Here is a 14,626-nt window from a genome sequence, read left to right on the forward strand (position 1 = left end):
GATTTTCAGAAGGCATTCGATAAGGTGCCACATAGGAGATTGGTGAGTAAAATCAGAGCTCATGGCATTGGGGGCAGGGTTTCAACTTGGATAGAAAACTGGTTGGCAGATAGAAAGCAAAGGGTAGCAGTGAATGGGTGTTTCTCGGACTGGCTGGAGGTGACTAGTGGGGTACCACAGGGCTCTGTATTGGGACCACAGCTCTTTACGATTTATGTCAACGATTTAGATGAGGGCATTGAAAACTATATCAGCAAGTTTGCTGACGATACTAAACTGGGTGGCAGTGTGACATGTGAAGAGGACGTTAGGAGAATACAGGGAGACTTGGATAGGCTGGGTGAGTGGGCAGATACTTGGCAGATGTCATTCAATGTGAATAAATGTGAAGTTATCCACTTTGGAAGCAGGAACAAGAGGGCAGAGTACTGTCTGAACGGTGTAGAGTTAGGTAAGGGAGAAATGCAAAGAGACCTAGGAGTCCTAGTTCACCAGTCAATGAAGGTGAATGAGCAAGTGCAACAGGCAGTGAAGAGGGCAAATGGAATGTTGGCCCTTGTTACAAGGGGAATTGAGTACAAGAGCAAGGATGTCCTTTTGCATTTGTACAGGGCCCTGGTGAGACCACACCTGGAATATTGTGTACAGTTTTGGTCTCCAGGTTTAAGGAAGGACAGTCTGGCAATTGAGGAAGTGCAGCGTAGATTCACTAGGTTGATTTCTGGGATGACAGGGCTGTCTGACGCAGAGAGATTGGAGAGATTGGGCTTGTACACGCTGGAATTGAGGAGATTGAGAGGGGATCTGATTGAAACGTTTAAGATAATTAAAGGATTTGATAGGATTGAGGCAGGAAATATGTTCCAGATGTTGGGAGAGTCCAGTACCAGAGAGCATGGATTGAGAATAAGAGGTCAGTTATTTAAAACAGAGTTGAGGAAAAACTTCTTCTCCCAGAGAGTTGTGGAGGTGTGGAATGCACTGCCTCGGAAGACGGTGGAGGCCAATTCTCTGGATGCTTTCAAGAAGGAGCTAGATAGATATCTGATGGATAGGGGAATCAAGGGATATGGGGACAAGGCAGGGACTGGGTATTGATAGTGAATGATCAGCCATGATCTCAGAATGGCGGTGCAGACTCGAGGGGCCGAATGGTCTACTTCTGCACCTATTGTCTATTGTCTGTAAGATCACGGTGGGGCAAAGGCCCTGTTTCTGTGCTGTACTCTGAATCTATGGAATTTGCATTTACTTGGTTAATATGATCTCATGCAATACAGCTAGCAGTTTTGCTTTGGAAGTTTAGTTCAAGCCACCAGAGGATGATCCCTATTCAGTTTCAAATAGTGCAACAGGATCTTTTATATTAACCCACAAAAGAAGTTGAGAACTTCATTTAATCTGAAAGGCAATGCTTAATGAAATTCAGCAATTTCTAAGGAGTGCATTGAAGTCCTCTTAGATTACGGGAAAAGTGTTACGTTCTGAACCACTGGACCCATTGCCTGGCAGTTAATACATAAATCCCTGAACACAACAGTGTTTTGCTTCAGAATCTGGGGAAAGCAGTTTGCATAGTTCCTCATTTCACTGTGCAGAATCATTACAGGGGGCATAGGGATCCCTGAGCTGGTCCTAACATTATGCTGGAAACCTTTCCTCAGGTAGGTCTCCTTTACTAGGTGATTAGATGAAACCCTTCAGTCCCCAATGCCTACAACTCATAGTGCCTACTGAGCCTACCTTACCCATCTATCTTCCACACCAATGCCAGGCCCTGATCATTCAATCTCCCCAAACGCTGGGCAAAGAAATCATTTGGTGGAGCACTTACCAGCTCCCCAGATCTATACATCGAGCTCTGGCCCCTACTGCATCTCCAGATTCAGTTCTTTTTCTGCACTATCTGTTGCATATTTCTCAGTGGCATGCATGCAAACTAAAGTTCTTGAGGGCCATTCCGTAGCTCACTAAGCCTTGGGCCTTAGGGAGTATTGAATTTTTAATCGGTGGGCCTAAGACCAGAATGGACAATTATACAATGTTATAACCAGAAATACCATCTATTTGCATTGTCCCATCAGGAGGTTTGATAATCCATGTCTGTGATGATTTAACTGTTGATCCACGATACAGTATTTAGTCAAGTAAATAGACAAAAATATGTTCACATAGGAGTCGTTTTATTTATCTAAACAAAGGATATGTTATTAGTAGAATAAAACTAGATAAAGAGAATAATTGGAAAAAGAAAAATTGCATTCAATTTAAGTACTGTAAAAGCATCTTTAATAATTCATACAGACAGTATCAAGAGCTGCATGAATTATTCAGTCATTAGTTTTAGGCTTAGTGTCTATATATCCAGAAGCATAATGAGGGATCAGATGCAAAACTAGGCATTTTACTTGCACAACCTGATCATATTCACTTTGTTTTTGTTTGGTTCTTGATAAGACATTAAAATTTCAAGCATTGGCCTGCTGGAAAGAGCTCAAGTTGGAGTGGATGTACAGTTATTTTTCACGTTCCAGTGTTCAAGATGCGCCTCTGATTTGGGGTCTGGAATTTTTGAAAGTGCTGTACAGATTTCCAACAGTCTTCCGACCGCTAAGAGAAGTCAAGCAGAGGAATTGTCTAGGATCAGGTTACATGTGACTGTTGCTCCACTCTTTACAAAGTGGTAAAACTCACATTTTTTTGAATTACCTCTTTAGTAATGCTGGCCATTGGAAATCTGAGTAACTCTCAGCAGAGGCTTGATGTGACCCATTGAGCTGTTGTTAGGAGACGTGATTTAGAGAATTTGTTTGACCACCAATATCTTAAAGAAAACGCTTGTTTTTCAGATATTTTTATTTTGGCATATAAGGAAGTGACAATCAAATTTGTGCTGCTGCAGAAAGCATGGATAACTTTGTACGTTGTTAATTTCAGAATCCAAATCAGGTTTATTATCACTAGCATATGTTCTGAGTTTTTTTAACTTTGTGGCAGCAGTATAATGCAATACATGATAAATATAGAAAAAAATGAAGTTACGGTAATTATATGTGTGTGCTTATGTGTATATATAAAAATAGTTGGATTAAAATAAGTAATGCAAAAAGCAGAAATAAATTTTTAAAAACTAGTGAAGTAGTGTTAATGGGTTCAATGTCCATGTAGAAATCGGATAACAGGAAGAAGCTGCTGCTAAATCGCTGAGTGTGTCCCTTCAGGCTCCTGTACCTCTGTCCTGATGGTAGCAATAGGAAGAGGGTATATCCTGGGTGGTGGGGGTCCTCAATGATCAATGTCACCTTCCTGAGGCAACGCTGCTTGAAGATGTCTTGGATACTATGGAAGCTAGTACCCATGATGGAGCTGACTAATTTTACAACTTTTTCTGTACTTCATTGCTTGGGGAATAAATAGAATCCCTGTCATATTAGACAGATGATGATAAGCTCTTATGGATTAGTATATTATAAAATTGTGCAGATGGTAATGAACCAGTAGAAATTTTCAGGTGCCATTAACAGATTTAAGATACATGTATTGATCATGGATTTTTTTTTGGGAGTTATTTTTGTCCCAACCCAGCATCAACATTTTCAAAACCTGCTTGGCGCTTGTGCATGGTTTTAAAGTGCTGAAGTAACCAGGATATCTGGAAGCAGTAGTACAATGTTTACATAAAAATAGCTTGCCCACTCTGGACGATACTTCCCCAACCCTAACACTAGACACTAGAATACTACAGCACAGTACAGACCCTTCAATCCTCGATTTTGTGCCGACCCATTATATTCCTTAAAAAAAGTACTAAACCCTGTAACCCTCTATTTTTCTTTCATCCATGTGCCTGTCCAAGAAGCTCTTAAATACCCCTAATGTTTTAGCCTCCACCACCATCCCTGGCAAGTCATTCCAGGCACTCACAACCCTCTGTGTAAAAAACCTACCCATGATGTGTCCCCTAAACTTTCCTCCCTTAACTTTGTACATATGCCCTCTGGTGTTTGTTATTCATGCCCTGGGAAACAGGTACTGACTGTCTACCCCATCTATGCCTCTCATAATCTTGTAGACCTCTATCAAGTCCCCTCACATCCTTCTACGGTCCAAAGAGAAAAGACCCAACTCTACTAACCTTGCTTCATAAGACTTGTTTTCTAATCCAGGCAACATCCTGATAAATCTCCTCTGCACCCTCTCCATAGCTTCCACATTCTTCTTATAATGAGGTGACCAGAACTGAACACAATACTCTCAGTGCGGTCTCACTAGAGATTTGTAGAGTTGCAACATGACCTCTCTACTCTTGAACTGAATCCCCCTTTTTAATGAAGCCTAGCATCCCATAGGCCTTCTTAACTACCCTATCAGCCTGTGCAGCGACCTTGAGAGATGTATGGATTTGAACCCCAAGGTCCCTCTGTTCATCCACACTCTTATGTAACCGACCATTAACTCTGTACTCAGCCTTCTGATTTGTCCTTCCAAAATGCATCACCACACATTTATCTGGATTGAACTCCATCTGCCACTTTTCTGCAGATCTGTGACATAATATAATGCAAGATCTGTCCCCTAAACTTGTACAGATGCTGAGCCTCAGGTGTTCATTGATGTAAGAAACACTGTGCAACTAGTTCCTGCACAGTTATTTCAAAATCTCTGCCAGAAATTGATAGCAGCTCTATTAAAAAGTGTGAAATGGAATTAGGTGTATACTGTCCATTTTACCCACTGTTAGAAGCTTTTCAGAACAACTGATTATGGGAAAATTATCTGCATATAATGTGGCAGACCTTTAGATAATGTCCCTTTGTCTTATGCTGTGATGCATTTAACCAGACCATAATCTTACTTTAAGGACTTCTTTTAAGTTAAGTAAATAAAATAATTTTTTTATGAAGGTTTGTCTTAACTTTTTCTAGTTTGTTTGAAATATATTGTCAGTTTCTTCTCTTCAACCCATGGTACAGAGATTAAATAAGAGGAAAACTATTTACAGAACAGAGAGTTTGGATTAAATACAAGCACTTATTCATTTAAAAGGAGATAAATTTAGATATCCTTCAAACAAAACTTGGAGATTTATTTAAATAGGCCGGAATTCATCCTTGGCTGCAAATGTGAAATGGACAATGTGTTCCATCTCTGACACTTAGTTTCATCAGAGCCAGTGGAACGAAGTTTCAGAAGTGGAGTACAATATTACGTGCACATTTAACACAAGGAATAGTGGATGAACCTACAGCCCTATTTAATTTAATTTAAAAAATATGGGATACAGAGAACTAGCTTGAGGGGGGATGAAACTGTACAACAAAAATCATTTTCAGCTAAAGCCACTAGATAGCCCAAAAAAATGTAATTGGCAGGACACATGACAATTTTACATATATTACATTTACATGTAAACAACTAGTTTATTTTGGCTACACATCATGACAATGTTTTATGCAACCAGAGTGGAGATGTGGAGATGATTTCATATGTCAATAAATGTTGGTGGTTAAACCACTTTAAGTGATTGTGATTAATTGAATATACAGTACATACTTCATATGTAAAAATCCTCCTGTTCATGAGAATTTCTGGGGGGGAAAAAGCTTCTCTATTACACAGAGAATTTGCTGCAATTTCTGTTCACTCTGCATTTTAACTTAACCTCATTTGCTGGATGATGAACTTCCTGCAACATTGCAAAAATGAAACCCCCACCCCCCCCCCCCACCCCACCCAGCATGCCTCCTGTTGATTAGCTGACGTAGAGCTGTTCAGTTGATTTCAAGTTTGAGGGTCTTCCCAAAGGTAGATCTTGCAGGGCAAGATCAGACTTGAGACGACAGGTAAATAAGGTGGCAGACTGCTGCTGGAGGGTGGTGAGGACAGGTCCAGCACACCAGATGACTTAAACCATAGCGGCGAGGATTACATCAGAGAGGTCTGACTGCTGCTAATGGGCCCTGTTTCACTGGGTAATAACCGGCTGAGCAGATGGATGATGGATAGAAGAAGTATGTTTATTGAGCCTTGTAAGGTCAGGCAGGAAACGCTGCTGATCCTCCTCCTCCCACAAGCAGTGCGGTAAAGGTTTTAGACCTTGTCTTGTGCTTTTGGCAATGATGTACTGAGTTATGGGAAACTTGTCTGGCTGTTGTACAAAGATAAGCTCTCCATTAAAAATAGGGATGAACAAATTACAGTACAATGTTTTAATGATAGTTCACTTCCCTCAAGCAGATTGCCTGCCAACACCTTGTCACACTTCCATTAAAATGCAAGTTTAAGGTGAGACAATTCCTGTAACAAATTTAGTTTCAATTTAATTTCTGACATGATCCGATCCTAGCCGGGTTTCGGTCAGAATGGCGCCAGTGAACAACGAACAACGTTCTCTGGATAGCCAATCTCTTCATATATTTCACTTTTTCTGCACTTTCTGCTTGTTGTTCTTGTTGCAGCCTGGGATGTACTGTTGGAATTCAGCTGAATGATCTCGCACTCTGCTTTGTCTAGAGAGCTGCCTCATGGAGAATACCGGAGACCGTGTCTCAAAGAGGACCTAGAACATAGAAATCTACAGCACGTTACAGACCCTTCGGCCCACAATGTTGTACCAACCATGAAACCTACTCTAGAGACTGCCTAGAATTTCCCTAGCACATAGCCCTCTATTTTTCTAAGCGCCATGTACCTATCTAAGAGGCTCTTCTTAAAAAAAACACTATTGTGTCCACCTCCACCACTGTCACCAGCAGTGTATTCCACACACCCACCACTCTCTGTGTGGAAAAACTTGCCCCTGACATCCCCTCGGTACCTATTTCCAAGTAATTTAAAATATGCCCCCACACGTTAGCCATTTCAGCCCTGGGAAAAAGCCTCTGACTATCCACACAATCAATGCCTCTCATTACCTTGTACACCTCTATCAGGTCACCTCTCATCCTCTGTCGCTCCAAGGAGAAAAGGCCAAGTTCACTCAACCTATTCTCATACGGCATGCTCCCCAATCCAGGCAACATCCTTGTAAATCTCCTCTGCACTCTCTCTATAGTGTCCACATCCTTTCTGTAGTGAGGTGACCAGAACTGAACATAGTACTCCAAGTGGAGTCTGACCCTGGTCTTGTATAGAACATGAGCTGACTTGTGGAAAAGACCAGAGGGATGGGGCATGGGGTCATGAAATACTCGGGATAGATTGCAGCACTGAGGTGAATGTGGAGGGCATCAGCGACTGCTCCCGACAGAGGCCACCAGGGGGATGATGGTCAGCAGCCAGGTCACCAGTGTTCGGAGCTGGCGTGGCGGCCGTTCTTCATGGAAGGATGAGCTCATACAGCTGCTCTCCTGGAATGCTGAGGGGAAGATGTTTTCAATTCTCTGAGTTTTATGTGATTATTGCACTGTACTCTATATTGTCATCCTTCAGATTTTCAGTGCTTTCTTTCTTGTGGCCGATTGCTGGGGGGGTGGGTGTGTGTGGGCTTTGAGGTTTTGATACCATTATCACTGTCCTTTTCTGCGAATGAGATGGTCAAGGATTTGTCACTTTTTTTTTCTGCGAGGGAGAGGGTAGGGGATTTGATGCTTTTATCACTGATTTTTTTTCCCCTGTGAGGGAGGAGGTGTGGGGGTTTTGGGTTTGCGAGTTTTGTTTCTTTTTTTCATGCCAGAGGTAGGAGGGTGGAAGTTGATATATTTTCTTTCAACAACACCTATGGTATTTCTGTATTTCATGATAAGCTTTCAATATGGTGTTCAATATCAGTTATGCCTTTATATGGCGCTATGTTAGGAACTTTTTGAATCAAAGGTTCATCCATAGACATATGAACTGATCACACCGTACTGCATTTTACCTGCATTGTACCCCATTTCCAGAATTTGGAATAGAAGTTACTGACTTAATTATTCAGCTAATTCAGTCTCATATGGTTATCACATGCAACCCAGGACAAGTTTCTAATCATAATAATAATGTAAGAATTTTCTTCACTTATGCTCACTTACTCAGTAAGCAAGTTACTTCCTACAAAAATCCTAGTTCTTACTGAAGTATTAATAAGCTTTACGTTATCCTGTAAAGAGCAATATAATGCCTATTATGTAACAGACTAATCTTTATGAAGCTTTATTCTGAAGTACTGAACAGGTAAAAATGAGTGGTTAAAGGTTTCCCTAGTTACGTGTAAATGTTTTCGGATTCAGGTTTCCCCCACTATCCGAAGGTAGAGCGTTCCTATAAAACCGTTTGTAAGCTGAAATGTCGTAAAGAAGCAATTACCATTAATTTATATGGGGAAAAATTTTGTGTTCCCAGACCCAAAAAATAACCTACCTAATCATACCAAATAGCACATAAAACCTAAAATAACACGAACATATAGTAAAAGCAGGAATGACATGATAAATATACAGCCTATATAAAGTAGAAATATTGTATGTACGGTGTAGTTTCACTTATCAAAATCGGGAAGTCAGCGAGACAAAATCAATCTGGAGAAGAAAATCGGCATGTACACATACATGCGCACACAACTGCCTGCAGAAGGCTTCATAGTCATGGTAGTCTTTCTTGGGGTAAACACACGTATAAAGCGGTGAACCCGAGGAAATCTGCAGATGCTGGAAATTGAAACAACAACACACACAAAATGCTGGTGGAGTACAGCAGGCCAGGCAGCATCTATAGGAGAAGCACTGTTGACGTTTCGGGCCGAGACCCTTCGTCAGGACTAACCGAAAGGAAAGATAGTAAGAGATAGTAAGATAGTAAGGCTTTTACTATCTTTCCTTTGGTTAGTCCTGACGAAGAGTCTCGGCCCGAAACGTTGACAATGCTTCTCCTTACAGATGCTGCCTGGCCTGCTGTGTTCCACCAGCATTTTGTGTGCGTTGTTGTTTTTTGTACAGTGGCTGTCTTTTTTTTGTAAAAACTAAAATTCTCTTTAGTTAGCGAAAACAGGTGCTAATGTAGGTTTTTCGTAACAGTGAGCTGTCGTAAAGCGAACATTCAAAAAATGGGGGCCGCCTGTTTTAATAGTTTACTCTCTTCAGTGTTGAACTTACACTTTTGATGAACTATATTGCTTCCAACAGGTGGATGAGAGCAAGATTGCATATGAGCACACACGCACCGAGGATGTAGCTTGGCGTACTGAAGACTCATTTCAATTTGTAGTGCATTCCTCACCAGCCTCATTGGAACCTCAGCATTTTCACATCACCATATCATATGATGTTGCTGGACGATCCAGTTGTCTTCTTGCAAATACAGGTGAGGCATTCATAGTACAACTTCAAAGTAAGACTTGTCTTAATTAGATTGCACCATGTATGAGAACTGGCAACAGTGAAAGCTATGGATGCAGGAGCGGGTCTTGACCTGTAGGCTGTGGCCTGATTTCTTGTTATTAAAAGGCATGACTATCTCCCTGACAACCACTCCCCCAACATTTATCCATTTCACCCTTGCCCATCTCCTGATCAGTCCTTCCCTCTGAATGTTTTCCTTGTCAACTAGCTTCAATAAACTCCCCAAATCCCTCCAATTTTCCCCTTATCCTCTGTTCTGTACATTTATTTACCCCACCTCAGATTGATTTTCAATCTCCATTAAGTCATCTCCCCTCACATTGATGGGAAGAGATGGCCTTGTGGCACAAAAAGATTCCAAACCTTAATTGCCTCACGTTGTGGAAGGGCTTTTGTAAATATAAGATGGTCTTAACTTTGCAAGATACTCAAAATGCTGAAAGAACTTCGCCGGTCAGGCAGCATGAATAAACAGTCAACGTTTTGGACCGAGACCATTCTTCGGAACTGATGAAGGGTCTCGGCCTAAGTCATCGACTGTTTATTCATGTCCATGGATATTGCCTGACCTGCTGATTTCCTCCAACATTTTAAGACCATAAGATATAGGAGCAGAAGTAGGCCATTTGGCCCATTAAGTCTGCTCCTCCATTCAATCTTGGGCTGATCCAATTCTTCCAGTTATCCCCACTCTCCTGCCTTCACCCCATACCCTTTGATGCCATGGCTAATCAAGAGTCTATCTATCTCTGCCTTAAATGCACCCAATGATTTGGCCTCCAAAGCCACTCGTGGCAGCAAATTCCACAGATTTACCACCCTTTCACTGAAATAATTTCTCCATGTCTCTTTTCTAAATGGACGTCCTTCAATCCTGAAGTCGTGTCCTCTTGTCCTAGACTCCCCTACTTTACTGTATCTATAACTTGTGTGTGTTGCTCTGGATTTCCAGCATCTGCAGAATCTCTTGGGTTTTTTAACGTTGCAAGTTTGTTTTACTTAGGGCAGCTCTATTTTTTTCTCCAGGTGCTGTTGTTACAGAAGGTGAAAAGGTATTAATTGACAAATTCAAGCTGGATGCTTCAAACCTGATGGCCAAACTTCCCGAGTCTAAGCATTCACTGTATGAAGTATGGTATCAAGTGATAACTCTGCCTGTCCACGGTGTGATTATTGTTGGTGAGCGTAACATTACCAAGCAGAAACCCTATTTTTCTCAGTTTATTGTGAATAAATATGGAATAACCTATCTACATGATGATTCAGAAAGCCTTAAGGACAATTTTGTCTTTGCTGCATGGTTAAACTTAAAGAGCAAAGTTGCATCAAGGCCCTTGAATGAGAGTGAAGTGGTGGAAGAGACGTTCAATATTACCATTACTCCAATTAATGATCAACCACCAGAGCTGAAAACCAAAGCCCCTGGACTAAAGGTCAAGCAGGGTTACAAGGCTGCAATTAATTCGAATCATATAAATGTTGTAGATTTGGATAATACTCCAGAAGAAATCAAATACACCATTATCAGTGGACCCAGTAATGGCTATGTGGCAACAGCAAAGGATTTGAATATGTCAATCACACACTTCACTCAGGCTGACATCAACGATGGTAACATTTGGTTTGTTCAAGATGGAAGCTCATCATCAGGAGTTTTTTACTTCAGTGTCACTGATGGTAAACACCGACCTTTATACAAGTTATTTAATCTTGAGGTTATACCTATCATCATCACGCTTATAAATAACACTCAATTAGAAATTCAGCAGGGGCAATTTATTTCTACCATCACCAATGAACATTTGGCTGCAAAGACTAATGGGAAAGTTACAGTGATACTTTATGAAATTACTAGGCCTCCACAGTTCGGACATATTTTGCTTGGAAACAAAAGTGTGACCTTATTTGAACAGGATGATCTTATAAAAGGGCTTTTGGTTTATCATATGACCAATCTCTCTGCCTCCCAAGATAACTTTGAGTTTACGGTAATGACTTCTGAAGGGAATGTGACTGAGCAACTAGTTGACATTATAGTACGGCCTTTACTGAAAATGGCAGAAGGCCTTAAGATACCATCTGGAACTACTTGTCAAGTTGGAACAGATGTGCTTGATGCAAGCAGATTGGCCAACCAGACTGGAAGTGTTCCTCGGTTTGAAATAAAACATTTACCTACCTATGGTAGACTTATAAGACCAAGCCATATGGTAGGAGGTCACAGAGAAGTTGCAAATATATTTACTCAGAATGACATTGAATTAGGTCTTGTTCTACTTGAGGTTGAAGCAAATATGACAGGAATTGACTATTTGAATGATTCATTTGCATTTGTTTTGACAGCAAAAAATGTACAACCAGCTGAGGGTGTCTTTCTGTACAGCATTATTCCTTTTAATGGCTCTTTAATGCTAAACAACACATTAAATGAAAACCCATTTGTCCTCCGTCTGTTTACACCAGATGCAGCAACTTCAGGAAGTTTATCACTTGCAACTCATACAGATGTTCCCACTCCAAAACCTACTACAGCTGTGCTGTGGTGGCAAAGGAAATCACAATGGGGGAATAGCAAAAGTAATACCTCTGCCTCTGTCCTGGATGTGACAATGGGAGGCCTTGTCCAACAGGCCACAATAGAACCAGTTGCTCAACTCATTCAGTATTTCAGCTCTCTGCATATAATTCTGCCCCTCACTTTTCTAATCCTCTTGATCGTCAGTATATTTATCATAATTTTGATAAAAAAGAAAAAACCAAAGCGCAAACCTTTAATAATTAACCGTCCCAATAATGGTGAGACAAATACTACAGGTTTACATGCAGTAGAGAGGAGCCCAACAGTTCCTGTTGTTACTGTCACCCACCTTAATACAGGTAACCCTTTGGTAGCAGAAAGGCAGAACCAAGCTTTCTCAGGAGCCACCAAGTCAAACAAAGCCTCAACTCTGCTTTATAACTGTAAACAATTTGATCCAGAAATGATACAACATTGTCGTACAACCAATCCAACTTTAAGGCACAATCAGTACTGGGTTTGATAAAGCAATTAATTTATTTCTAATAGGAGATACTGCAAAGCAAACTTTTTTTTTGTTGGAACCTAAATTCAGTATTCATTTTTTCAAAAATGTGCTCAGAACCTAAATGTGACAGCATAGCATCTTTGCCATGTACAAAATGTAGTAAAGTGAGGTTTGAAAAATATTTTTTTTAAAGCCAGCTGCATGTAATTGCCCAGAAAGTTGGGTCAATTTATGCAAATCATGCCAAAATGCATTAAGTGTTCTGAAATGTTGGTGCCTCTTTCTCGTTGAGTTTCGCCCATCCAGAAATTGAACAAAACTTGTTCTGGTGTGGTTCACCCAAATACAAGTATTGCTTCACTATCATATTTTGCATAAGTAATGTCATCAATGCCCAATCAGTAGCGATCAGATCAAAAGGTTTTGACCAATCACTTTGGTTATTAGCTCTGGATAAAAATAGAATGCTGAAAATCATGCATGGTCTAAAGTACATGGCTTTCTTTAGGTTACATTTATCATGACCTGCTGCTTTCGGCTTGGGGTGCAGTTAGTGTACTGCACATGTTGCCTGGGGGGGGTGGGGGTCTCACTTGGAGACTTATGAAACTTAGCAAAATCCTCCATCTCCAGAACAGCCTTTGGCAACTGGGTTGAATTTATATATTTGGCCAATGTTCCTCAAAGTCAATATTTTTCATCAGCTTTAAGGAAATACAAAATTCATATAACCTATTGTCTGTGTAGTAACTGTGTTTTCAAGCAAAAGGCATTGACATATTTTCAATATGAATACAAATAGAGCATTTTCTGAATGTTTTGTCAGTCCATCAGTATTGAGTTATCAGATCAGGCAGATGCACAGCAAAATGGATTAACTTTACCAGCAGTATGAAATGTTCCACATACAGATGAAGTGCACAAGAAGCACACTGTAAATATAATTTTACACTGTTAAAATGTGTTGAACATTTTATGAGTAAGTTAACTTTTGTTTTAAGACTAAAATTACTCTTTCAACCATAGTTATGAACTTTCTGTCCTCAGAAATTTTATTGGATAAGTCAAGCACCTGCATAGTGCCTAAACTGTTGTATTCACATTTTTTGCTATCATTAGTTAAAACAGAAGTTTTTCTTCAACATTATTTTTTGAGCAATAGATTTTCGTCTTCTGGCAAAAGCACATCTGGACGTATTTTGAAAAAGCAGATGCTATTTATATACTGAATGATTATTAACTTTATTAAACATGTTCCTGCAACTAAAGCCTTACCATGATTTTTTAATTTAGACTGGTTGAGAGTAGCCTTATTAGAGAAGAAAAAAATGTTAAAGCCAAATGCAAACTTGTACTACACACACAAAATGCTGGTGGAACTCAGCAGGCCAGGCAGCATCTAAAGGGAGAAGCACTGTCAACGTCTCAGGCCGAGACCCTTCGTCAGGACTAACTGAAAGGAGAGATAGTAAGAGATTTGAAAGTAGTGGGGGGAGGGGGAAATGCAAAATGATAGGAGAAGACCAGAGGGGGTGGGATGAAACTAAGAGCTGGAAAGGTGATTGGCGAAAGTGATACAGAGCTGCAGAAGGGAAAGGATCATGGGACAGGAGTCCTCGGGAGAAAGAAAGAGGAGGGGGGAGCACCAGAGGAAGATAGAGAACAGGCAGAGTGATGGGCAGAGAGAGAGGGAAAAAAAACAGACAACTAAATATATCAGGGATGAGGTAAGAAGGGGAGGAGGGGCATTAACGGAAGTTAGAGAAGTCAATGTTCATGCCATCAGGTTGGAGGCTACCCAGCCAGTATATAAGGTGTTGTTCCTCCAACCTGAGTTTGGATTCATTTTGACAGTAGAGGAGGCCATGGATAGAAATATCAGAATGGAAATGGGATGTGGAATTAAAATGTGTGGCCACTGGGAGATCCTGCTTTCTCTGGCGGACCGAGCGTAGGTGTTCAGCGAAACAGTCTCCCAGTCTGCGTTGGGTCTCACCAATATATAAAAGTCCACAATGGGAGCACCGGACACAGTATACCACACCAGCCGACTCACAGGTGAAGTGTCGCCTCGCCTAGAAGGACTGTCTGGGGCCCTGAATGGTGGTGAGGGAGGAAGTGTAAGGGCAGGTGTAGCACTTGTTCCACTTACAAGGATAAGTGCCAGGAGGGAGATGGGTGGGAAGGGATGGGGGGAACGAGTGGACAAGGGAGTCACGTAGAGAGCAATCCCTGTGGAAAGCAGAAGGGGGGGGGGAGGGAAAAATGTGCTTGGTAGTGGGA

The 14,626-nt window shown here is 41.0% G+C and overlaps 1 protein-coding gene across 1 annotated transcript in view; it reads left to right on the forward strand.

Annotated features, from left to right (window-relative positions):
- Window positions 1–13,738, forward strand: part of cspg4ba (chondroitin sulfate proteoglycan 4ba) — an 88,213-nt gene extending 74,475 nt beyond the window's left edge. Inside the window, exons 9-10 of the mRNA XM_059989424.1 lie at window positions 9,102–9,279; window positions 10,344–13,738. Coding sequence (XP_059845407.1) covers window positions 9,102–9,279; window positions 10,344–12,358 — 2,193 coding nt within the window. The 3' untranslated portion in view covers window positions 12,359–13,738. The remainder of the gene's footprint in view (window positions 1–9,101; window positions 9,280–10,343) is intronic.
- Window positions 13,739–14,626: the final 888 nt, after the last annotated feature.

The sequence above is a fragment of the Hypanus sabinus genome, chromosome 14, assembly GCF_030144855.1.
Source record: "Hypanus sabinus isolate sHypSab1 chromosome 14, sHypSab1.hap1, whole genome shotgun sequence".
NCBI classification, from domain to species: Eukaryota; Metazoa; Chordata; class Chondrichthyes; order Myliobatiformes; family Dasyatidae; genus Hypanus; species Hypanus sabinus.